The sequence below is a fragment of the Bos mutus genome, chromosome 11 (assembly GCF_027580195.1).
Source record: "Bos mutus isolate GX-2022 chromosome 11, NWIPB_WYAK_1.1, whole genome shotgun sequence".
Classification (NCBI taxonomy): domain Eukaryota; kingdom Metazoa; phylum Chordata; class Mammalia; order Artiodactyla; family Bovidae; genus Bos; species Bos mutus.
The window spans coordinates 51898700-51925562 of record NC_091627.1 but is presented as its reverse complement, the minus strand read 5'-3'; the positions used below and the strand labels follow the sequence as shown (position 1 = coordinate 51925562).

Here is a 26863-nt window from a genome sequence, read left to right as displayed (position 1 = left end):
AATAGGATTGTTTACTGCACTCTACTTCTGTATGTCAACTTCAGGGAGTCACTTTTAGGCAGAGACCATATCTTCCTCATTCATTGCATCTCAAGCTTATATTATACTTCTAGTATAGCTCATCAATTCAGATGGAAGAAGGATGGGAAGTGAAAGAATGGGACACAGGAAGGAAACTGTTTGTCATTGAATATTTCAGGGACAAAATGAGCAGTATCACATTCCACATACTAAGTTTCTCTCTGCCCATCACTTCCTATTAATTCAGTGATTTTATTAAAACATTTCATAAGGTATTGTTGTTGTTCAATAGCTAAGTAGTATATGACTCTTTGTGACCCCATGGACTGCATGCCAGGCTTCTCTGTCTTTCACTGTCTCCTGGAGTTTGATCTAATTCATGTCCATTGAGTCGGTGATGTTATCTAACCATCTCATCCTCTGCCGCCCCTTTCTCCTTTTGCCTTCAAACTTTCCCAGCATCAAGGTTCAAATGAGTCAGCTCTTCGTATCAGGTAGCCAGTGTAATGAAGCTTCAGCTTTAGTCCTTCCAATGGATATTCAGGGTTGATTTCCTTTAACATTGAATGGTTTGATTTCCTTGCAGTCCAAGGGACTCTCAAGAGTCTTCACCAGCACCACAATTTGAAAGCATCAGTTCTTCAGTGCTCAGTCTTCCTTATGGTCCAACTGTCACATCTATACATGACTACTAGACAAACCACAGCTTTGAGTATACAGACTTCTGTTGGCAAACACATGTTTCTACTTTTTAATACACTGTCTAGGTTTCTAAACGTAGAAACCTAGACATTTCTAGACATGTCTCTCATAGGTTTGCTTCCAAGGAGTAAGTGTCTTTTCATTTCATGGCTTCAGTCACTATCTGTAGTGATTCTAGAACCAAGGAAAAGAAAATCTGTCACTGCTTTCACTTTTTCCCCTTCTACTTGCCATGAAGTAATGGAACCAGATGCCATCATCTTAGATTTTTTTTTAATTTAATTTAATTTTTATTTATTTTTTTCTTTTTCTTTTTAATTTTATTTTTAAACTTTACAATATTGTATTAGTTTTGCCAAATATCAAAATGAATCCACCACAGGTATACATGTGTTCCCCATCCTGAACCCTCCTCCCTCCTCCCTCCTCATACCATATCTCTGGGTCGTCCTAGTGCACCAGCCCCAAGCATCCAGTATCGTGCATCAAACCTGGACTGGTGACTCATTTCATATATGATATTATACGTATTTCAAAGCCATTCTCCCAAATCATCCCACCCTCTCCCTCTCCCACAGAGTCCAAAAGACTGTTCTATACATCTGTGTCTCTTTTGCTGTCTCATATACAGGGTTATTGTTACCATCTTTCTAAATTCCATATATATGCGTTAGTATACTGTATTGGTGTTTTTCTTTCTGGCTTACTTCACTCTGTATAATAGGCTCCAGTTTCATCCACCTCATTAGAACAGATTCAAAGGTATTCTTTTTAATGGCTGAGTAATACTCCATTGTGTATATGTACCACTGCTTTCTTATCCATTCATCTGCTGATGGACATCTAGGTTGCTTCCATGTCCTGGCTATTATAAACAGTGCTGCAATGAACATTGGGGTACACGTGTCTCTTTCAATTCTGGTTTCCTCAGTGTGTATGCCCAGCAGTGGGATTGCTGGGTCATAAGGCAGTTCTATTTCCAGTTTTTTAAGGAATGTCCACACTGTTCTCCATAGTGGCTATACTAGTTTGCATTTCCACCAACAGTGTAAGAGGGTTCCCTTTTCTCCACACCCTCTCCAGCATGTATTGCTTGTAGACTTTTGGATTACAGCCATTCTGACTGGCGTGAAATGGTACCTCATAGTGGTTTTGATTTGTATTTCTCTAATAATGAGTGATGTTGAGCATTTTTTCATGTGTTTGTTAGCCATCTGTATGTCTTCTTTGGAGAAATGTCTATTTAGTTTTTTGGCCCATTTTTTTGATTAGGTCATTTATTTTTCTGGAATTGAGCTGTAGGAGTTGCTTGTATATTTTTGAGATTAGTTGTTTGTCAGTTGCTTCATTTGCCATTATTTTCTCCCATTCTGAAGGCTGTCTTTTCACCTTGCTTATAGTTTCCTTTGATGTGCAGAAGCTTTTAAGTTTAATTAGGTCCCATTTGTTTATTTTTGCTTTTATTTGCAATATTCTGGGAGGTGGGTCATAGAGGATCCTGCTGTGATATATATCAGAGAGTGTTTTGCCTATGTTCTCCTCTAGGAGTTGTATAGTTTCTGGTCTTACGTTTAGATCTTTAATCCACTTTGAGTTTATTTTTGTGTATGGTGTTAGAAAGTGTTCTAGTTTCATTCTTTTACAAGTGGTTGACCAGTTTTCCCAGCACCACTTGTTGAAGAGATTGTCTTTAATCCATTGTATATTCTTGCCTCCTTTGTCAAAGATAAGGTGTCCGTATGTGTGTGGATTTATCTCTGGGCTTTCTATTTTGTTCCATTGATCTATATTTCTGTCTTTGTGCCAGTACCATACTGTCTTGATGACTGTGGCTTTGTAGTAGAGCCTGAAGTCAGGTAGGTTGATTCCTCCAGTTCCATTCTTCTTTCTCAAGATAGCTTTGGCTATTCGAGGTTTTTTGTATTTCCATACAAATTGTGAAATTATTTGTTCTAGCTCTGTGAAGAATACGTTGGTAGCTTGATCAGATCAGATCAGATCAGATCAGTCGCTCAGTCATGTCTGACTCTTTGCAACCCCATGAATTGCAGCATACCAGGCCTCCCTGTCCATCACCAACTCCCAGAGTTCACTCAGACTCACGTCCATCGAGTCAGTGATGCCATCCAGCCATCTCATCCTCTGTCATCCCCTTCTCCTCCTGCCCCCAATCCCTCCCAGCATCAGAGTCTTTTCCAATGAGTCAACTCTTCGCATGAGGTGGCCAAAGTACTGGACTTTCAGCTTTAGCATCATTCTTTCCAAAGAAATCCCCAGGGCTGATCTCCTTCAGAATGGACTGGTTGGTAGCTTGATAGGGATTGCATTGAATCTATAAATTGCTTTGGGTAGTATACTCATTTTCACTATATTGATTCTTCCAATCCATGAACATCTAATAGATGGAGAAATATACCATCTTAGACTTTTTAATGTTGAGTTTTAAGCCAGCTTATTCACACTCTTATTTTACCCTCACCAAGAGGCTCTTTAGTTCCTCTTCACTTTCTGCCATTAGAGTGGTAACATCTGCATATTTGAAATGTTGATATTTCTCCAAATAATCTTGATTCCACTTGTGCATCATCCAACCCAGCATTTTGCATGATGTACTCTGCACAGAAGATAAATGAGCAGGTTGACAATATTCAGTTGTGACATAGTCATTTCCTGATTTTTAACCGGTCAGTTGTTCCATGTCTGGTACTAACTGTTGCTTCTTAACCTGCATACAGGTTTCTCTGGAGGTAGGTAAGGTGGTCTGGTATTCCTATCTCTTTAAGAATTTTCCACAGTTTGTTGTGATCCCCACAATCAAAGGCTTTAGTGTAGTCAATGTGGAGAAGGAAATGGCAAACACTCCAGTATTCTTGGCTGGAGAATCCTATGGATGGAGGAGCCTGGTGGGCTGTGTCCATAGAGTTGCACAGAGCCCGATACAACTGAAGCAACTTAGCATGCATTGGAGAAGGAAATGGCAACCAACTCCAGTATTCTTGCCTGGAGAATCCCAGGGACAGAGGAGCCTGGTGGGCTGCCACCTATGGGGTCACACAGTGTCGGACATGACTGAGGTGACTTAGCAGCAGCAGCAGAAGTGTAGTCAATGAAGTAGTAATAGATGTCTATTCTGGAATTCCTTTGCTTTCTCAATAATTCAACAGATGTTGGCAATTTGCTCTCTGGTTCCTCTGCCTTTTCTAAATCCAGCTTTACATCTAGAATTCTCAGCTCATGTACTTCTGAAGTTCAGCTCGAAGGATTTTGAATATTACCTTGCTAGGATGTAAATGAGCACAATTGTATGGTAGTTTGAATACTCTTTGGAATTACCCTTCTTTGGGATTGAAATGAAAACTGTTACTTTCCAGTCCTGGGGCCCCTGCTGAGTTTTCCAAATTTGCTGAAATATTGGGTGCAACAATTTAACAACATCATCTTTTAGGATTTTTAGATAGTTCCATTGGAATTCCATCACTTTCACTATCTTTGATCATAGCAATGCTTTCTAAGGCCCACTTGATTCCATACTTCAGAATGTCTGGCTTTAGGTGAGTGACCACACTATAGTGGTTATCCATGTCAATAAGACCTTTTCTGTACAGTTTTTCTGTGTATTCTTGCCACCTCTTCTTAATCTCTTCTGCTTCTGTTAGGTCCTTGCTGTTTCTGTCCTTTATCTTGCCCATCTTGGCATGAAACAGTCCCTTGATCTCTCCAATTTCTTGAACAGATCTCTAGTCTTTCCAATTCTACTGTTTTCCTCTATTTCTTTGCAATATTCATTTAAGAAGGCTTTCTTATCTCTCTTTGCTATTCTCTGAAACTCTGAATTAAGTTGAGTATATCTTTCTCTTTTGCCCCTGCTTTTCACTTGTCTTCTTTCCTCAACTATTTGTAAAGGCTTCTCAGACAAACACTTTGTCTTCTTGCATTTCTTTTTCTTTAAGATGTTTTTAATTACTGCCTCCTGTACAATGTTACATGCAGAGTACATCATGAGAAACGCTGGGCTGGAAGAAGCACAAGCTGGAATCAAGATTTCTGGGAGAAATATCAATAACCTCAGATATGCAGATGACACCACCCTTATGACAGAAAGTGAAGAGGAACTAAAAAGCCTCTTGATGAAAGTGAAAGAGGAGAGTGAAAAAGTTGGCTTAAAGCTCAACATTCAGAAAACTAAGATCATGGCATCGGGTCCCATCACGTCATGAGAAATAGATGGGGAAACAGTGGAAACAGTGTCAGACTTTATTTTTGGGGGCTCCAAAATCACGGCAGATGGTGATTGCAGCCATGAAATTAAAAGACACTTACTCCTTGGAAGGGAAAGTTATGACCAACCTAGATAGCATATTGAAAAGCAGAGACATTGCTTTGCCAACAAAGGTCCATCTAGTCAAGGCTATGGTTTTTCCAGTGGTCATGTATGGATGTGAGAGTTGGATTGTGAAGAAAGCTGAGCACCGAAGAATTGATGCTTTTGAACTGTGTTGTTGGAAAAGACTCTTGAGAGTCCCTTGGACTGCAAGGAGATCCAACCAGTCCATTCTGAAGGAGATCAGCCCTGGGATTTCTTTGGAAAGAATGATGCTGAAGCTGAAACTCTGGTACTTTGGCCACCTCATGTGAAGAGTTGACTCATTGGAAAAGACTCTGATGCTTGGAGGGATTGGGGGCAGGAGGAGAAGGGGACAAAAGAGGATGAGATGGCTGGATCGCATCACCGACTTGATGGATGTGAGTTTGAGTGAACTCTGGGAGTTGGTGATGCACAGGGAGGCCTGGCGTGCTGCAATTCATGGGGTCGCAAAGAGTTGGACACGACTGAGCAACTGAACTGAACTAAACTGTACAATGTTACAAATCTCCATACATAGTTCGTTAGGCACTCTGTCTACCAGATCTAATCCCTTGAATCTATTCATCACCCCTACTCTGTAATCATAAAGAATTTGATTTAGGTCATACCTGAATGGCCTGGTGGTTTCCCCTACTTTCTTCAGTTTAAGCCTGAATTTTGCAATAAGACGCTCATGATCTGAGCCACCCAGCTAAGCTGTGCTGATCTTCTGACCCAAAGAAACTATGAGATAGTAAATGCTTGTAATGTTAATCCATTAAGCTTTGGGGTGATGTGTTACACAGCAATAGTTAACTAATAGAATATGCTATGCCAGAGGTAGAAGTAACAGTAAAAATTGTCAGCAAGACATATTTATATTTCTGTTCACTTGCAGCAACTATGTTGGTTTAGGGTGCTGGTATATTTATGGCACCCAAGCAAGAGATTAACTGACTCTTGCTATATGATATTTATTTATTATTTATATAATAAAGTATATTTATTATTCAATTTGAGCCTCAGCTTACTCAAATGTAAAAAAGCTGGTCTTCAGGTTTTAGGTAAGGTTTTAAAAAAAAAAATCCATTCAATAAATTTTATATACAACATTACATGTAAAAACAAGTACTACTTAGCCACTGGAATAAAGTGGCAAATAAATATGATCTTGCCTTCAAGGAATGAAAAAGTGGGATGTATATAAGAAGCTGACAATCATGCTAGGCACATAATATTCACAGTAAATGGTTCTTCACATCATGACCCTGTGTATCTACCCATCCATGCTCACTTTTCTTTGTTTACAGCAAGTGAAATTACCCAGTGCCTTTGGATAGAACTTGGAGGTACAACTACATGATTTATCACTAAAAAGTGGGTCTTGTGAGAGGGAGGTAAACTGAAAATAGCACAAAAATTTGTCCTCAAATCATGAAAATTGGAAAGTTGGTACAATTTACCCTGAAAAGTTTCCCTGCTTTTATACTTTTCTCTCTCCTTGGCAGGACTACATCATCCTTCTGATGGCTTTGCATTTTTAATAATGAATTTCCTATGAAATCTGCCTTCAGGACAAGATTTTATAAAATCACTCTTAGAATTTTCATTTTATCTTCATTGCCAAGAAAGTCAGTGTTAAACACTATATTCCATTATGACCTCACTCAGATTCATGAGGAAAGAAAATCTTTAAAACTTAAGAGACATTACCAAAAAGCTCATAACTAGAAAAAAAAATCAAACCCAGCTTCCTTAGCTCAAATTAGATGCACTTTCTATAAAACCTGCGCACTTAACATAATATTCTTATGAAAGTGTTTTCCTTCTATCTCAAATGCATACTGTTATATATTAGCTGGTTGATTGGATTTGAATCTTGAGTAAAGTATCCTCAAATGTTTTTTTAAATGTGGAGGAGGAAGTATGGAAATAATATTTAAACACTCTCAAATCAAAGTATACTGTCTCTGAAGCAGTGATACATTAACTTTCACTGTACTTTCTCTTGGTAACTCTTAATCAAGCTAAAGGCAAAGGAGAAAAGGAAAGATATACCCATTTGAATGCAGAGTTCCAAAGACTAGCAAGGAGAGATAAGAAAACCTTCCTCAGTGATCAATGCAAAGAAATAGAGGAAAACAACAGAATGGGAAAGACTAGAGATCTCTTCAAGAAAATTAGAGATATCCAAGGGAACATTTCATACAAAGATGGACACAATAAAAGGCAGGAATGATATGGGCCTAACAGAAGCAGAAGATATTAAGAAGAGGTGACAAGAATACACAGAAGAACTGTACAAGAAAGATCTTCATGACCCAGATAACCACGATGGTGTGATCACTCACCTAGAGCCAAATATCCTGGAATGTGAAGATGTCAAGTGGGCTTAGGAAGCATCACTATGAACAAAGCTAGTAGAGGTGATGGAATTCCAGTGGAGCTATTTCAAATCCTGAAAGATGATGCTGTGAAAGTGCTGCACTCAATATGCCATCGAAGTTGGAAAACTCAGCAGTGGCCACAGGACTGGAAAAGGTCAGTTTTCATTCCAATCCCAAAGAACGGTAATGCCAAAAAATGTTCAAACTACCACACAATTGCATTCATCTCACATGCTAGCAAAGTAAGGCTCAAAATTCTCCAAGTCAGGCTTCAACAGTATGTGAACCATGAACTTCCAGATGTTCAAGCTGGATTTAGAAAAAGCAGAGGAACTATTGATCAAATTGCCTAGAAAAAGCAAGAGAATTCCAGAAAAACATCTACTTCTGCTTTATTGATTACTCCAAAGCCTTTGACTGTGTAGATCACAATAAACTGTGGAAAATTCTAAAAGAGATAGTAATACCAGACCACCTTACCTGCCTTCTGAGAAATCTGTATGCAGGTCAAGAAGCAACAGTTAGAACTGGACATAAGACAACAGACTGGTTCCAAATTGGGAAAGGAATACGTCAAGGAATACATCAAGGTATGTTGTCACCTTGCTTATTTAACTTATATGCAGAGTACATCATGTGAAATGCCAGTTTGGGTAAAGCACAAGCTGCAATCAAGATTGCCAGGAGAAATATCAATAACCTCAAATATGCAGATGACACCACCCTTATGGCAGAAAATGAAGAGGAACTAAGGGGCCTCTTGATGAAAGTAAAAGAGGAGAGTGAAAAAGCTGGCTTAAAATTCAACATTTAGAAAGATGGTAACAATAACCCTGTGTACAAGACAGCAAAAGAGACACTGATGTATGGAACAGTCTTATGGACTCTGTGGGAGAGGGAGAGGGTGGGAAGATTTGGGAGAATGGCATTGAAACATGTAAAATATCATGTATGAAACGAGTTGCCAGTCCAGGTTCGATGCACGATACTGGATGCTTGGGGCTAGTGCACTGGGACAACCCAGAGGGATGGTATGGGGAGGGAGGAGGGAGGAGGGTTCAGGATGGGGAACACATGTATACCTGTGGCGGATTCATTTTGATATTTGGCAAAACTAATACAATTATGTAAACTTTAAAAATAAAATAAAATTAAAAAAAATAAAAATAAAACTCAACATTCAAAAAATGAAGATCATGGTATCTGGTCCCATCACTTCGTGGCAAATAGATGGGAAAACAATGGACACAGTGACAGACTTTCTTTTCTTGGGCTTCAAAATCACTACAGATACTGACTGCAGCCATGAAATTAAAAGCCACTTGCTCCTTGGAAGAAAAGCTATAACCAACCTAGACAGCATATTAAAAGCCAGAGACATTACTTTGCCAACAAAGGTCCATCTAGTTAAAGCTATGGTTTTTCTAGTAGTCATGTATGGATGTGAGAGTTGGACTATAAAGAAAGCTGAGCACTGAAGAATTGATGCTTTTGAATTGTGGTGTTGGAGAAGACTCTTGAGAGTCCATTAGACTGCAAGGAGATCCAACCAGTCCACCATAAAGGAAATCAGTCCTGAATATTCATTGGAAGGACTGATGCTGAAGCTGAAGCTCCAACACTTTGGCCACTTGATGTGAAGAACTGACTCACTGGGAAAGACCCTGATGCTGAGAAACATTGAAGGCGGGGGAAGAAGGGGATGACAGAGGATGAGGTGGTTTGATTGCATCACCGACTCAATGAGCATGAGTTTGAGCAAGCTCTGGGAGTTGGTGATGGACAGGGAAGCCTGGCTAATTGCAGTCCATGGGGTCACAAAGAGTCAGACAGGACTGAGTGACTGAACTGAACTAAGTCAAGGTGGGAAATGATGAGCTCTGGGAGCGAGGACAAAAGAAGTCCAGTTTAATCTGTCCCCTATTCCCTGGTGACTATTTGTCATCTGTTTCTACCTCTCCAGAAAAACATCAGCATCCTCCTGGTTAGTCCAAATTCTTTCATACCGTGTATATTCCTAGACTTTCTTTCGTCAGAATCAGTCATCTGTTCCCTCTGTGGGAGTTCCTAAAAGCTGCCATTTTCATAAACTCATGTTTGGAAAATTATAATGTACATTTCAAACATCAAAATCAAATTCAAGTTCCAGAAGGCCATACATAACCCATGAGCTGAATTGTTTGATGAAAGATGAAAAAGGACTGCTTAGAAGAAGGAAAAAAATTCTTTTAAATTCCATCCACGATAACTACCCTAAGAGAATCAGTCAGCATGCATCTGCTTTTGTCTAGACACAAATTCCTTTCCCCAGGGAAAGAAAATGCTTGCTTGGAAAATTCTTACATTTTATAATAAGCATTTCAAAAATAATCACAAATGCTTTATAAGTTAAAAGGATAGCATATTTAATTCTGAAGCTTAAGGAATGAATAAAAAATTGAACATGATGCCTTATTTAGCTACAGTGTTTGTGGAAACCAAGATTGATAAATAGTTAATTTTGGCACCTGTGAGGCTTTAAAATTTAAGAGGACATAAGATAAATGCTAAGAATTTATTGATTCTGATCTTGATCATTAAGTGTGTAATTTTTAGAAAAGGTACAACCCCTAAAATAAGGCATTATACTATGTCAGTTATTTTTTTTGTTTATATGAATAAACATTTTTGAGCCTCGATTCTCATCAAGGTTGGAGGAAATGAAGAGCTAGTCTCAGATCTCAAGGGGTTAAAATTAAATTAGGAAGCAACACACACGCACATATACACACACATAGATAGAGACTCAGAAAACAGAGAGATACCTTAAGACAGAGAAATGGACAGAGTTTGCAACACAGGGCAGTATACAGTAGGGGCCTAATGAGTGACAGTGAGTAATGGGGCACAGAGGAGTGGGATTGGCTGGTATGGTTACAGAAGACTTCACTCCCTCTATAAGAAGAAACCAGCTAGTGTTAGAAAACTGGTAAAATATAGAAAGTCAAACCAGGTAAGGAGGTCATTTTGGGGTCACTTTGATCAGAATATGGGAGACCTAGGTGGTTCAGGTGATAAAGAATCTGCCTGTGATGCAGGAGACCCAGGTTTGATCCCTGGATCAGGGAAGATCCATGAAGAAGGGAATGGCTACCTACTCCAGAATTCTTGCCTGGAGAATTCCATGGACTGAGGAGGCTGGTGGGATACAATCCGTGGGGTCACTTTCACTTTCACCAGAATATATAGAATTTTTCTGGTTCTTACATCCATCTGTTATCCCAGTTTTAAGTATAGTTTCTTATTTTTCCTAATCAGATTATTATATTTCTGGAATATCTTAATGATGCACCCCTATTATTGATTGATGACACATTCCTCATTTCTTTGATTCAAATCCTTATCCCTGGTGTGGTAGGGATTCTGGCTGAAAGAAATCTATTATTGCCTCACTTGTGAACAATTAATGCATCTTGGCCACCACTTCCTGTGGACACCAGCACTGGCCCTTCTGACACTCCACTACCACTACCATGGATATCCATGATATCCTTGAAATGACAAAGAACTGTCATGTCCTTTGCAGTCCCTAGGATTCTGAGAATATGATGTAACTCAGTAAGAACTGGAAATTCATGTCTTCCTTTTTAGTTTTACTTTGAAAATTGGACACTAGAAAAGGGCTGTTTATTTCACTGTGTTGTTCCTTAAGTGTGTAATTGTGAGTCATCCTATATCCACCCTATGCCATCTCCACTTCCATGCTGGAAATTTATTATCAGGCTAAAATTGTTTCTCTTCCTTTCTCAAGTTGTATTTGTCTCAGATGGTTCTAGAGTCAGAACCACCTAGAGTCCCTCTCCCTGAAAGAGCTGGTCATGTCTAATTCAAGTCAGTACAAACAAGTCAGCCTAGAGAAGATATTTTCATATTTCTGCATTGCATGGACAGAACTTTCTGAGCAAAAATGACTGGTACCCTGCTTCAAGGGATAATTAAATAGAAGTCTTAAAATGGTAAAATAACCTGGGGGGAGATTTACAGGTTTTAATTTTTTGGCATATCAATTATACCTCAGTAAAGCTAAAACAAAGAAACAAGGGACTATATTTAAACTATTATAGGTATTTTTGAAAGCAGAGTCTCCAGACAACCGATATGTCATAAGAAATATGCACTCTCTAATAGAGGGACTTCCCTGGTGGCTCAGACGGTAATGTGTCTGCCTACAATGCGGGAGACACAGGTTCGATCCCTGGATAGGGAAGATCCTCTGAAGAAAATGGCAACCCACTCCAATACTCTTGCCTGGAAAATCCCATGGACAGAGGAACCTGGTAGGCTACAGTCCATGGGGTCGCAAAAAGTTGGACATACTGTGACTTCACTTTCACTTTCTCCCCAGAGATATGCATTTACATTTCAAAAGGGAATGAAGCCACAGGAGCCGTTCATTTGTATTCCAAAGAGTTGTAACAACCTGGGGAGTCTTTCCTGAAGGGAGTTTATTAACATTAAAGAGTGAAGGTTTTTCTCTCCTCCTCAGGACAGGGAGGGAGGCAGCTGAACAATTCCTATATAAGCTCCCAGATTTATAATTTTGTGGTTCTTTTCCTGTAGTATGGACCTTCTTCATGTAGGCGGAATTTATCTGCCCTCATCACACTGCCTTGAAAAGTAGAATGAAGCACAGGGAAGGTTCTGGCAAGGTTACTGTTACTAAGAAAGAAATTTATTCTTTGAGCAAGAAACCTTACATTTGCGTTCAAGATAAAACAAATAAATACAGATATTAAACACCATCAGCCAGGTCTGTACAATACTTCAAGTATGTAGGTTTCAGTCGAGGGTTTGAGACAACTACATGTTGCCTGTTTAAGGGCTATTACATAATGAAATTTCCCTCTCATTCCTCCTACACTTCTGACTTCCTACCTCCATGAACACCACAACCACCACTAAGTAAGACATTTCCTCCATATTGTAATGATTTTGACCTTTCAGGGAGAAATAAAATGCTTTACACCAATAGTTAGAGTTATATTAAAATGCATTTAAAATATATTAGGAAGTTGAGGCTGAACAATCTCAGTCATTATAGCTTCTGTTGAAATTCATTACTTTCATAATCTAATTTCAAAGTCAGTTACAGAGAAGTAAAGACTGTAATAGGCTTTCCAGGTCTAATATCTAATATTTTTGTCTTTCCAATAATCTGGTCCTGCCACCTTCTTCTGATATTGATCTTACTTCTGTCCATACCCTCTGTCCTCTGGCCATAGGGATAGGCAGGTCACTTTGACATGTCAAATCATAACACTTGATGCCACTAGCAACAGAAATCAGATCAAGTGAATACGATAGACTTTTACTTTTATCTAGCTTGTTTCACTTTTTCTACTTCATATTCAGTGCTCCCATTTCATTTAGTTTATGTTTTCCAATTTCTCTATCTCTTTTTTTTATGTTCTTTCTCAAGTCTTTACTAACCATAATAGAAAAGCTTTCATATGAGAATGTATACTATTTTAGAAAACTTAGGACTTTTTGTCCATCTAAAAACTTATGATATTTTAATTCTACTTGTTTAACCTAGTATGAACAGAATGCTAGATTTCTAATTTATATGCAAACAAAATTTTGATATAGTTTCATGTATTTTGGCATCTAGTATTATTGCTAAAAGTCTAGAAAGCTTATTATCTTAGTGATTAAAAAAATTGTTGAATGAAGCTTGAAAATTCTAATCCATTTCTGAGAATATAGAGAAATATTACATTGTAAAAAAATAAAAACAGGAAATTAACATGTGACACAGTATTATTAAAGTAAAAATTTTGCTCAGATCACACAAAATTTTATGCTCGTGTTCATTATTTGCTTTCATACCTTATTTAAGACTACACATTGTATTTAATTGCATTGAGCAGCTTCAGCTGCATGCAACAAATTCTGGTAAATTTTCTTTTCATTTTTATTCTATTACAAATATTTTCTAATTTTCTTTGTTATGGCTTCTTAGATATATCCCTCATTTAAAAGTGGGCATTTAATTTCCAAATACATGGATTTCTTTAAAGTATCTTTGATACTAATTTCTCATTTTAGTATTAATTTCTCATTTAAATGCTTTCTTCTCTTTAATCATCCTCTGTGTTTTTTCAGTCTTTTATCTTTATTGAGACTTTTAATAGCTAAGTCAAAGATGTCTCTTGGTAAATGTTACACTGCACTTTAAAATATGTGTGTTATTTTCAAATATCTTTTGATATTGATTTCTACCATAATTCCACAATAATAAGAGAACAGACTCTGTATGATCTGTACCTTTAGATGATGAAATTTCTGCACCTGGTCTATGTCTCCGGATATGTTCCAGTGTCTCCTAGTTTATAGTCTATGGGAACTTGAATAGAATTTGTGTCCTACTTTTGTATGAAAATTGTATAAATCTTAATTACATTGAATTGGTTCATAAAGCATTTTGGGTCTACTATATTTTTCCACTGGAGGAGAGCATGGCAACCCACTCCAGTATTCTTGCCTGGAGAATCCTATGGACAAAGGAGCATAGCGGAGTACAGTTCATAGGGTCACAAAGAGTTGGACATGAATGAAGTAACTTAGCACGCAACATATTCTTCTACTTCTCTGTACATTCATTATATTAATTTCTGAGAGTGGAACAATAAAAGAAAGGAAATCAGATCAAGTGAAATAAGCATACCCCCCACTGGCCAAGATTATTCTCCTTTGATATGTAGAAAAGCAGGTGAAAGGAAGTGTTTCTCTTAATCCTGGAATCTTGAGTTGTAAGCCCTAGGCTGCTAGTGGACATACTCTCTACTGAAAAAACAAAAACAAAAACATATCCTATTTTTTGTATTCAGTTAATCAATACATACATATTAAAGCTGAAAAAAGTGAAAGTGTTAGTCCCTCAATTGTGTCTACTCTTTTGTGAGCCTGCCAGACTCCTCTGTCCATGGAATTCTCCAGGCAAGAATACTGGAGTGGGTAGCCATTCCCTTCTCCAGGGGATCTAATGGTGTGATGATACAAGTTTAGGCCCTACGCACATATAAGAACATCTGCCTCTAAGAACTGACAATCTATCTGTGGACCACTGACACTGAAGAAGACATATTAAATGTCATCAGACTCAGAAATAGATCCTTGTTGCCTCCAACTGAAACTTGAGTCAGCTCATAAGTACAATTTCAATACACAGATGTAGAGGAGGAGGAAAAAATGGTGAAGATGCAGCAAAGCAAGTGGGAACAGCATGGATGTGTTTTGCTTGGAGAAAAACGAATGCACCTGTCCAGATAGAGCAGAGGGTTGATACAGAGGATTCATGGGCAGTGATTGTCCATGTTGAGCTCAGTCATCAGGAAGCAACCAAACAGTGAAACACATATAAACAAAATAACAATATTGACTATACTTCGATGACAAAACATCAAGCTGAGGCTCAGGGGCATTAACTAATTTATGTAAGGTCACATTTAGTTGGTAGAAGTCAAGGAATGGAGTTCTTCTGACTTCTTACCTGGATTTCATTATCTACATGGTACTAACACAATGGTATCCCTCATTATCATATCCAGTTTGGGTACTTTCTATTTGTTCCTCTTACACTTTCTGAGCAAAATATATAGAAATGATATAAAAAACTTCTCTTAGGAAAACTTTACTTAACAGAAGTAAGAAAGTAAAAATTATACCATCTCTACTAAGTCAGAAAAGTCAATCTGAAAAGGCTACAAACTATATGATCCCAATTATATGACATTCTAGAAATTACAAAACTATGGAAAAAGTAAAAAGACAAGTGTTTGTCAGGGGATTGAGAGGGGGAGAGGGATTAATAGAGTACAATGAATTTTTAGGTCAGTGAAGAACACACTGCATGATACCATCATGATGGATGTATGCCATTATGCATTAGTCCAAATACCACAAAATATAGAACACCAAGAATGAGCCAAAATGTAAACTGTGGACTTTGGGTGATTATAATGTTTCAATGAAGGTTCATCAAGGGTAAAATATGTACCACTCTGGTAGGGGATGTTGATAATGGGAGACACACTCCATGTGCAGAAGGAAGGGAATATGGAAAATCTTGATACCTTCCCCTCAATATTTTTGTGAACATTTAACTGCTCTTTAAAAAGTCTTGATTAAAAAAAAAAATCACACCATCTGTTTGGTCCACGTGTTCTCCAAAATAATGGAATTTTAATCTTCATATACGAAGTGATTAATAATAGAATCCTCATTAAAGAGACTTTATTTTTTAATATCTTTTTTTTGGTCCCTTCTGAAGAAGGAACTGATGGCATGGTTCCAAAGATCTCTCAACCTGATGGTGTAGACATTGCTACAAATTTGCATCAGCCATCAAATTTACAAAAATGGCATTTCAACGTAATCTGTTCAGTGAAGAACAAGCTTCTCTCTGTATATCTAAGCATAACATTTTTGAATGTACACCCTTTTCCACTTTCCACAGCCACCTGACTTTGCAAACAAGATCTCTAAAGATGGATCTCATTGGGTGTGCACTCACTACCAAGCTATTGGCAATTTGTTATAATTCAGTTTTTACTAAAGAGGCAATTAAATATGTAAGTATTTAGTGGGTCTGATGTACATCAGGTTTATGGTGCTTTCATCAGCTTACATTAGATTTATAAAAAATAAATAGGCAAATTTTTATACAATGTCAACCTAAAATTTTAACATACTAATTATCCACAAAATTGTGTTTTCAAAAGTAACTCAGATTTCATATCAAAACAAAACGTACACTTCAAAAAAATTTTACTCTTTACTAAGTAATTTATCGAAAATAAAATACAAACTGTCTCGTCACTCTTAAGAACTTTCTCAATTTTTAGCCACTTAGTGAAGGTAGTCAGTTGGTAAAGTTGGTCTCTACAGAGCCCCACACATGCATCATTTACATGTTAAAACAGAGATTGGCCTGTATTTGCAAATCCCATTAGCATCCAAGTCTGGTCTAGTCAAACCTCTTTGAACATCCTGCCGTTTTTTTCATTCTTTGTAACAGGCTCTCACTCCAGTCTTGTCGCCATACCCTATGGCCATTATACAGAGGCTCCATTTTGCCTTATTTAAACTTGCTCTTATTTTGGAATATTTCTTTCTCTTGTGGCAGTTATCTTAAATGAGGATTATTTTGTCCACCCCAAGAACATCTAGCAATGTCTAGAGCCACCTTTGTCACAATTTGAAGTGGGAAAGGAAGAGGTTCTACAAGCATCTAGTGTGGTGAGGCCAGGAATGCCAAGCATCTTTAATCCACAGGATAGCTCCCTCCACCCCAAGAAAGAACTACCAAGACTCAAATGTCAAAAATACAGAGGCTGAGAACATCTGCCTTAGAGTCTTCAATCTAACAACTCAGAAATAAAACTGAGCAGAACCTGGTTGGTTGTGACAAGGCAAGAGAAAACATAGTGATCTGTCTTCCATGTCCTGGATTCTTCCTTTTTCCCCCTTTTCTTGGCACTTTCCACTCCTTGCCCACTTCTCTGTGTTCTCTCCCCAAAATAAAATGTACTTTCAGGACAAAGTTTGATAAACTTGTATAAAAAAAAGTTACTACACAAGATTTAGGGGAAAAAAAAAATCAGGAGCAAAACATTAGCCCAAAGGTAGAAATTTGGGCATTAGTGATCTGAATAGGAGTTTGGGAGGCTTCCCACGGGACATGAGTGATGAAGAACGCCCCACCACCACCCGGCCAATGCAAGAGACATAAGCGATGCGAGTTCTATCCCTGGGTTGGGAAGATTTCTAGAGGAGGGCATAGCAACCTACTCCAGTACTCTTGCCTGGAGAATCTCATGGACAGAGGAACATGGTGGGCTACAGTACATAGGGCTGCAGAGAGTCAAATACCACTGAAGCAACTTCCAGGCAAGAATGCTGGAGTGGGTTGCCATGTCCTCCTCCAGGGGATCTTTCTGACCCATGGATCTAATCTGTGTCCCTTACATCTTCTGCAGGCAGGTTCATTACCAATAGTGCCAGCGTTGGAGCTTTTATTTTGAGGGTGTGGGTCTCCTAAGCATAGCCAGACACAGACAAGGGGACTAATCCAGTTTATACAATCTATATAACCAAAAAAACTCTGTATAATCATAATTACAGAACTGACCTTATGTTCTTCCTCAAATTCCATGTCTTTAGTACATTCTCCAATAATTCTAATTAGCAAACAGTGAATTAACAGCTAAAGTTTTTTATAGCTTGTATATTTAATCATTTCTCATGGAGAAATTCTAGGTATTAAGTCACCATACTGTTGTATGCTAAGTCATATTTGACTTTTTTGTGGCCCCATGAACTATATATAGCATGCCAGGGCTCCTCTGTTCATGGGATTTCCCAGGCAAGAATACTTGAGTGGGTTGCCATTTGCTTCTTCAGGGGATCTTCCCAACCGAGGAATCAAACCCACATATCCTGCATTGGTAGGATTCTTTAGCACTGAACCACCAGCGAAGCCTAAGTCACCATTATATTATACATTTTTAAACCTCATATTCCACATGAGATAGCCAGTGGGCTTCGTCATAGCAATGACAAACAGAGGCATTCTTCCTCCATGAGGAATCGGTGTATATGTCAATTGTCCTACTAACAGCTAAATTTTTGCTTTCATTTCTTTGACAACCTCTCTAGTTACCCATAAAAAAACAATATTGTTCTTATTTAGGAAAGAAAAGAACCATTGAGGATAGAAGGAAAATAATTTATATACCTTGTATATTCTAGTTCTTAGCCCACTAATATCTACTTTTTCTTGACATGTATATTTTCTGCTAGTTATTTATAATCTGTCTATTTCAGTCTCTTCTACCTGGCTGCTTTCCTAGTGATCTTCAATAGAGGATGAAAAACAGAAAGAATTTAAATGCCTTGCTCTTCTTTTCTTTTCAATTAAGACTTGGATGGGGAAATCAGAAGCAGGAAGGTGCCTTTAGTTAAGTGCTCAGAGTATTCAATCACTGCAAAAGAAGGGCTGAGATGATAATTTTTAAAGATCTGAAAATTAACAAATAAGCAAAATCTTGATTAGCAACAATAATCCAGGGTAGATTGCTCTATTTCATTGATTTTTTTTTCCAGTGGGGGAAAAAAAATTCAACCAGAATATTATTTACATTTTAAGACTTTGGGTGAAAATTATGTTAAAATATTTCACTCAACTAAGCACACTGTCCTTGCCTTTATGTAGATTTTGACCCCATGGGTACCACTTCCTACTGTTCATTAAAGCACTCCAAGATGCAATAAGAAAAAGTTCCAGAATGTTTCTTAAACAACGTTTGAAGTTTTTGTATGCACAAAGTCACATGTAAACTGGCTCTGGGTATCATCTGCTACAATCATCATTCCAAACAGTTGTGAGCTGAGAATTCTGTCTCCATGTCCTCCACCCTTCTTGGATACTCTTCACTCAGTGTTAGATTGGAGGAAATGCTGCTATGTATCAGATATACCCCATGAAGCTGAGACTTCATAATATATTGGAAGTAATGGGTCAGGAACTGAGAACTGCAGAACTGTGAGAGGGTCCCTTTAAGGGTGAATGGTGGGGGTGGAAAAAAACCAAAAAAACAGCATATACTGGAGAAATAAAATAATTGTTTTGTTTTTTTTAAGATTTTTTTGAAGGGGACCATTATAAAAGTCTTTATATCTTTATTAAATTTGTCACAATATTGCTTCTGTTTTATGTTTCAGTTTTTTGGCCCCGGGGCATGTAGGATCTTAGCTTCCCAATCAGGGATTGAATCCTCATCCCCTGCATTGAAAAGTGGAAGTCTAAATCACTGGACCATCAGGAAAGCCCCAAAATACCTGTTTCTAATTCTTTTAAATGAGTAAAGAAACACTGTATGACTTGCACTGTGTTGCTCTAGTGAATTCAAAGGGCAAATCTATTTGAAAGAAAATAGTGCTGAATTTCAGTTAATTAAACTGTGTGGGGGGCCGGGGGGGGGATGCTTAGTCGCTCAGTTGTGTCTGACTTGACTCTTTCCAACTCTTTGGATTGTAGCCCACCAGGGATTTTTTTCAGGCAAGAGTACTGGAGTGGGTTACCTTTTCCTCCTCCAGGGGATCTTCCCGACCCAGAGACTGAACCCATGTCTCCTGTGTCTCTGCATTGCAGGCAGATATTTGCCCGCTGAGCCATCAGGGAAGCACCAGTTAAAATGTGAAAGTGTTAGTGGCTCAGTTGTGTTCGACTCTTTGCGACCCCATGGACTGTAGCCTGCCAGGCTCCTCTGTCCATGAAACTCTCCAGGCAAGAATACCGGTCCACTCCACTGTGCCATTCCTTTCTCCAGGGGATCTTCCTGGATCAGGGATCAAACCCAGGTCTTCCACATTGCAGGCAAATTCTCTACAATTCAAGTCATCAGGGAAGCCCCTAATTAAAATGTAGATATATCATATTATTGTCATTATTATTTCTAATTCTAAGTCTGTCAGGCTTCTCAAGAGCAACGATCCCTAGATATGGGTGATTTGTGATATGACCCTATTCCCTTTCTCCATATATTTCAGAGTGAGCAACCAACGTCTGTTTACCTATTATTTCTCATTGCTATTCTAGACTAGCAAATAGCTACAGAAGTCTTTGTAAATATCCTGTCCCTGTAGAAGGAAACATATTTCTACTAACATGTCTTATCATGTAGAACTTAGAACACTGTTATATCTGACTTTTCAGAGATACGTCTGTTTGTAAAAGCCTAGCGGGCTCCAAAATCCATGTACAGACCAGAGACAATTCCCACTGAAGCTGAAGTGAGTTCCTTCTATGTATACATAGAACTCGATTTGTTACCCATTCATAACTCCAGCCAACATATAGAGTTAAATTCTATTCATCTTCTCTCCTTCCCTGGACTTTCTACTTTCATTCTCTCATATGTTAATGGACTTCCTTGCTGGCTCAGACAGTAAAGAATCTGCCTGCAGTGCAGGAGACTGGATTTGATCCCTGGGTCGGGATCCCTTGGAGAAGGGAATGGCACTCCACTCCAATATTCTTGCCTGGAGAATTCCATGGACAGAGGAGCTGGCAGGCTACAGTCCATGGGATCACAAAGAGCTGGACACAACTGAGCAACTAAGACACGTACATATCAATACACAAGACAAGAGGGACTTTAGAAAGGGTCTGAAGCCAAGAGACATCAGTTAAGAGCAAAAACTACTAAAAATAGGTCAGTCATTGACATAACTATCCAAAGTTATGGGCTGTTGTGTTAACTCAGTGGAAACAAGTCTTTTTCCCATCTCAGTGCATTAGAGAGCTATGACAGGCTCCCTGTCACAAGTAACTGTGTCTCATCAAGACCACGATTTCCCAGAAGGCAGCCACGCACCCCTGAAAGAGGATACGCAGACTTTCACCAGTGGAGTTGGGCATATACTGAAAGTCTAGCCCCTTTTCAATAACCATTACCTCCTGTGATCACTTCATATCCATGTACTACTGAAAGCCTTTATGCTTTCCCTGGTTGTGCGTGGTCCTTTCTCATAGTCCTATGTTCTCAAGAAACAGACAGAGAAATGCTTTTCAAGTTCAAAATTCCAAGTTCCAATCACATACTCACGATTCTCTAGACTTGTGACCTTTTTCCAGTCTCTTATCTCATTCAAAATTCCACTTTCACATTCATAATGGGAGATAAAAAAAAATCTGCCTACTTCATAAGGTCCTTGTGAGAATCAAATGATTATACACAAAAACTGTAGAGTAGTACATACTGCAAAAACAATAAATTGTGATTCTGCTAAAGTATTCCAATTCAAACTCAAGAAATAAAGAGCACCAATTTTATGATCATGTGTGATTTAGAAGCATAAAGACCTACAGGAAACAATGAAACAGATTTATTCAGGTATGGAAATTCATCATGGGGCTGACATTTTGGTCGAATCTAATATCCATGGTTACCTGTCTCAGATAGCAGTTTTGTAGCTTCCAGCACCTTCTCAGTATAAACACCAGCTTCATAGTTCTCCATCTCAGCATTGATGATGTGTATAACTCGAGCAGCCCGGCCCCTGATGGCCCCTGCGGTCCGGTCCAGAGTGTCCACATCCCCCTCTTGAAGGGCGATCACACATTTGTTCACATCCTCCAAGATATGGTTTTCTGTGAAGAGGACATATCCACATTTATATGATTTTATATCACTGGTGGTGGTGGTTTAGTCATGAAGTTGTGTCTGACTGTTACAACTCCATGGACTATAGCCTGCCAGGCTCTACTGTCCATGGGATTTCCCAGGCAAGAATACTGGAATGAGTTGCCTTTTTTTTTTTTTCCAGGGTATCTTCCTGATCTAGGAATCTAGCTAGCCCTGCTGTCCTGCATTGCAGGAGTATTCTATACCAACTAAGGTATCAGAGAAGCCCTTTATATCACTGACACATTTGAAAACCAATCAGAAGGCTTCCCTTGTGGCTCAGTGGTAAAGAATCTGCCTGCCAATGCAGGAGGTACGGGTTTGACTCCTGATCCAGGAAAATCCTACATGCTGTGGGGCAAGTAAGCCCATGTGCCACAACTACTGAAGCCTGTGCACCCTAAGAGTCTGTGCTCTACAACAAGGGAAGATACTGTAACGAGAAGTTCACACACCACAACTAGAGAGTAATCCTCTGTCACCACAACTAGAGAAATGCCTGAGGAGCAGTGAAGACCCAGCTTGGACAAAAATAAATACATAACAAACATTCCAAAAGAGAAGAAGAAATACTGAATAAATATATCCTTTGCAAGGAGACAATTATATATTTGTACTCTAAGGTATTTTTAAGAGAAAGAATTCATTAAGTAAGGAGATAGAGGGATGATGTTCCAACTAGAAAATAGCATAGAAGGGAAAGTAATAATAGAAAGCATGTGCATTTCAGAGAGGGTTACATTGTTGGGGTGAACCCCTTAGGTACTTTGGATATTACGCCTGAATGTGAAGCATAGTTTTTAAAATCATAAAAGATTTGCCGGCAACATAATTTGTGATACTTCCTTAAATTTTTGCAGCCTTATTCTTTCAGAAAAGATGTAATCATGTTAAATCACTGACGACTGAACTACTTCATTATTATTAGCTCTAAAACTACAGTTTCCAAAATCATAAGCAAAGTTCAGTCTGTGAATATTTTAAGGGAACAAACTCAAGACCCTGGAGCTAAAAAAAAGTAAATGAAAGAGGAAGAGGCAAACAAAACAAAACTTATAGACATTATGGGATTGAGTTAATAGCTTTTTCAGATCTTAGATGCCTGTTACTTTGTGAGCCGAACTCAAGAATTAAACTGTCACATGATTAAAGCCAAGACGCTCATTTTAAGACACTATTAAAAATGGTAGTTTTTGCCCAGTGGAAAAAGTTTAAGTGCTCTAACACAGTCGTTTCACTTTTTTATGAGCCCAGACCACATCAGAAAATTGGTTTTGCTTCTGTAATGTTAATAGCTAGCATCATTGCTCCCCAAACTTGTTGCTTTTCATATGGACAAATTAAGTACTCAGGTAGCATGAAAAAAAGAAAGAAAAACAAAACTATCCCTTAAAAAAAAAAAAAAAAAAACTTTTTTATTGTTGCCTCCAAAATAGAGTTTCCTGCCAGAATAAATATTCCCTTAAGAAGAAACTGATACATAAAATGTCATTAATGCCATTCCAAAATATCTCCTGGGCCAAACCTGCAATTTACTGATGCAAATGTTTTGGCTCCAGCTTACAGAGGAGATGAGAAGTAGTTTTCCCAACTATTGGGCTGCATCCACAGTCTACCAGCAGGACAGAGTGGGCTGTGTCATTATTTGTCAAGCCCATCTGTGGAAAGGTGCCTGCTGCCTCCGATTGTCAAGTCCAAAGGCACGCTCCAGCGGGTCCTGCCAAGGCCGGCTTCCTGACAGCGCCTGTTCATTTTCCTGTCATAGCATGCCACGGCACTTGTACCACTGCGGTTGGACTGTACAGTGTTATCAGCAGAAGCCAAAGCCTTTTCATGTTGCTGGTAATAATGAGATGCACAAAGGAATGGCAGGGAGAAAGGTGGCAGAGAGGCAGGCCCGGTGGAAGAAAATTAAGAAAAGCTTGCATTATTGAAACAGCCTGAGATAAGACTCCTTGCTTTGCTTTTTTCTACCCTCAGAAATTTCTGTACATGCATTTAAAGAAAAGGATAAGTCGGGAAAGTTTTAAGTTCTGAAATGACTCCTCTTTGAGAAAGGTAGTGTATAGATATTTTCATTTATTTGTAAATAGGCAGGGTAGCAGAGTAAGATTTCTAGGGGCTGTTAGGATTGCTGTGTGAGACCTGAGGCTGGTTTGAGAGTCCCCCTCTCCCCTTCTGGGGACCCTTATACCCATCCTGGCAAAGATTGACTAGAAAGCAGAAATATCTCAGCCTTGGTGTCCAGTCTTTTGTTCCCCACCATTCGGATCCCCAACATGCCTAGCCGAACAATTTCTAAGCATCTTCTGAGAGATGCACTTCTTGGATATCTTCTGCATTGTTAGGATTCATGTATCAGGGAAGCAAAAAATTTCACAAATGGCAACGCATTGAGTTCTTTATCAGACAATCTCTGGACATAGGTATGTTTAAATGAATAGCTGCTTTGACAAGTCATCAAAAGTAAAGCACCTTGGGAATGAAGAACAAGCCAGGTTTCTAAAAGGGAAGAGAGAGTGGACCCATGGTACTACAGGGCAGAAGAGAGGAGAGGATTGGAGGTGGGGGAAAGGAGCTGCAGTGAAAGCTGGAGAAATACCCTTTTATCCGGACTTACTAAGAACTATATAGATTCTGGAAAGAGGATAATCTGAATTATAATTCCACCTCTGCCAAGTTACCTGCCTGTTAGTGACTTACTTTTCTCAAAGAAGATTCAGAATAGTGATACCTGACATAAAATTTTGGTGAGAATGAAGGCAAATAGCAGAAAATCAGACATATAACAGATACTGTCAACTACAAATTGGCACTTGCCATGGGTGCTTGTCATTTACTCTACAAGAATTGAATCATGTGCTGCTGCAGCTGCTGACCTTCAACACCCCTCAAGGAGTTCAGGGAGGAGAGCAGAAATGAGACACTCTGTTCTCAGGGGAAACTAGCAGCACAGGTCCTCAGATAGTCAGATAGTCTCAGGAGCTGATTTTATGAGCTCAATTCTTATATCTCCTCATATCTAGAAAAGCACTAAATTCCTTCACGGTGACAATTGTTTCTCGTGACTAGCAGAAGCTTCATGAGACCAGCAGAAACTTTTAAATATGTGCTTACTTGCATGTACTCCCCCTTTACCAAACTCACATTTTTATCATCCTTCGCCTCCCACCTGTTTGGAACAGTTTCTCTAGAACTATCTGAGGTGCTATCTCCTGGGCTGCAGCCCTCATATCACCCAAATAAAACTTAATTCGCCACTCTTGTGTTGTTTTTTTTTTTTTTTAATTGACAGCACCAAGCATGTGTTGGCTCATTTTTCCCATTTCCCTTGACTTTCCCTCCATGATTTTAAAGTTGGCTTTTCCATCATCCATCAGATCTACAGGTTCAACTATGCTACTCCTAGACAAGCTTTAAACACAAGCCCAGTGGGAATTCATTGTCAGTTTCTTGGTGAATGGAAAGACTACAACTAGAGAAAAGCTTCCAAATACACTAAGCCTGCCCCAGAAATCCCCTCCCTTTTGTTGCAGTCAGCCTGCATCAGCCTGGATCCCATGAGCTGTGCTGCAGCCTCTCCCTCTCAGACCTCAGTAAGTCCGGGTTGAGGACAGGGCACACGAGTTGGTAGGTGCGATTTCCATACACCTCTGGGTAGTGTCAACACCTGGTTAATTTGAATTTTTAAGGGCCATTTGGTTATTTTAATGCCTCACAAGGGAGTTGAGGCTTCTGTGACCTCCTTCCTTATGCTCCCACAGAGACTTCTCTACGTGTATTAGGCCAAATCTGTTTGGAAAAAGGCCCATGAGCCGCTGGTAACCCACTTTTGAAACAGCATTGACGAGCCTTGTTAAAGGCAGAATTGACTACATGGTTATTCAAATGTGCTAACATCCCTGGTGTTAGTTGCTCAGTCATGTCTGACTCTTTGTGACCCCATGGACTGTAGCCTGCCTATGGGATTTTCCAGACAAGAATACTGGAGTGGATTGCCATCCTTCTGTCTGGCTTCATCTACAAAGCATTAAGTTACAATTTCCAGTGATGATGAGTTCTGTTTATTTTCACTTCCTTCCACAACCTCATGCTCAAGTGCTCAAAACCTCAATAGTTCCTAAGGGCTTTCTAATGGGTTCATTTGGTGGTTAAAATTTTTTTTCCAGCTTATCAAAAACCTATGTAACTTCATTCACTGGGGCAGGGCAGTGGGGGGGTACTTAACACAGGCAAATTGGAATAACTAATTGATTTTTTTTTCAACATAACCAATCTCTTTTTTAGATGGGTGATTTAGATGCAGCAAAGGCCATCCTATTTTAAAAACTCCAGGAACTAGAAAGGAGCCTGCTGCTGCTGCTAAGTCGCTTCAGATGTGTCCGACTCTGTGCAACCCCATGGACTGCAGCCCACCAGGCTCCTCCGTCCATGGGATTTTCCAGGCAAGAGTACTGGAGTGGGGTGCCATCGCCTTCTCTGAGAAAGGAGCCTAGGTCTACTTAAATAATCTTTCAGGTTTCTAATATCTCAATCAGAAAGTTATGTCTTCCCCCCAAATCCCTTGACTCAGTGTCTTGAAATAACGTGCACAGCAGAGACAAATTTTCAAGAGGGTGTTACAATCACAGTTGCAGAGATGATTGAAAGCTCAAAGGGCCAAGGAGAGCATTTGAAACACAGACCCATGACACTTGCAAGATATTCCTCATCTCATCTTGTTCTCTTCCTTCAACTATCTTGTAAGGGCCTGTTTGTGATTACCTGAGACGGAAAGGAAGTCATCCACCGAAGTGATGTCATCCACAGCCTCTGTCAGCACTCGAACTTGCTTTTCCCACTGGTCCTTGAAAACGTCCATGTTGTCTTGAGCAACTTTGCTCTGTGGCCGGGCAGCCAATGTGAGAGCAGCATTGATGACCTATTTGTTAGAAATAATCCATGGACATGAGGATTACACTCATCAAAGCAGGAACAAGCAAGTCAAAGACCATGTTGAAACCCTGAACCTTGCAGCTTCCGCAGATAAGGGGATTCTTGGTATTTGGGAGGACAATCAAAACATGAAAGATGGAGTAGGTTATCAAATACTAGTCTTTGTTTGCTCTTCTTTTTTTAAGATATAGGTTGCCAAAAGTGTATATTGAACCAAGTCTTTTTAGCACAGATGGGGCAGAGAT

The 26863-nt window shown here is 39.1% G+C and overlaps 1 protein-coding gene across 1 annotated transcript in view; it reads right to left on the bottom strand.

Moving 5' to 3' along the window:
* The window catches only part of CTNNA2 (catenin alpha 2), a 1382498-nt gene that overhangs the window by 95647 nt on the left and 1259988 nt on the right, over positions 1-26863 (bottom strand). Inside the window, exons 11-12 of the mRNA XM_070379403.1 lie at positions 26448-26604; positions 21449-21649 (exon numbers count right to left, since the gene is read on the bottom strand). Coding sequence (XP_070235504.1) covers positions 21449-21649; positions 26448-26604 — 358 coding nt within the window. The remainder of the gene's footprint in view (positions 1-21448; positions 21650-26447; positions 26605-26863) is intronic.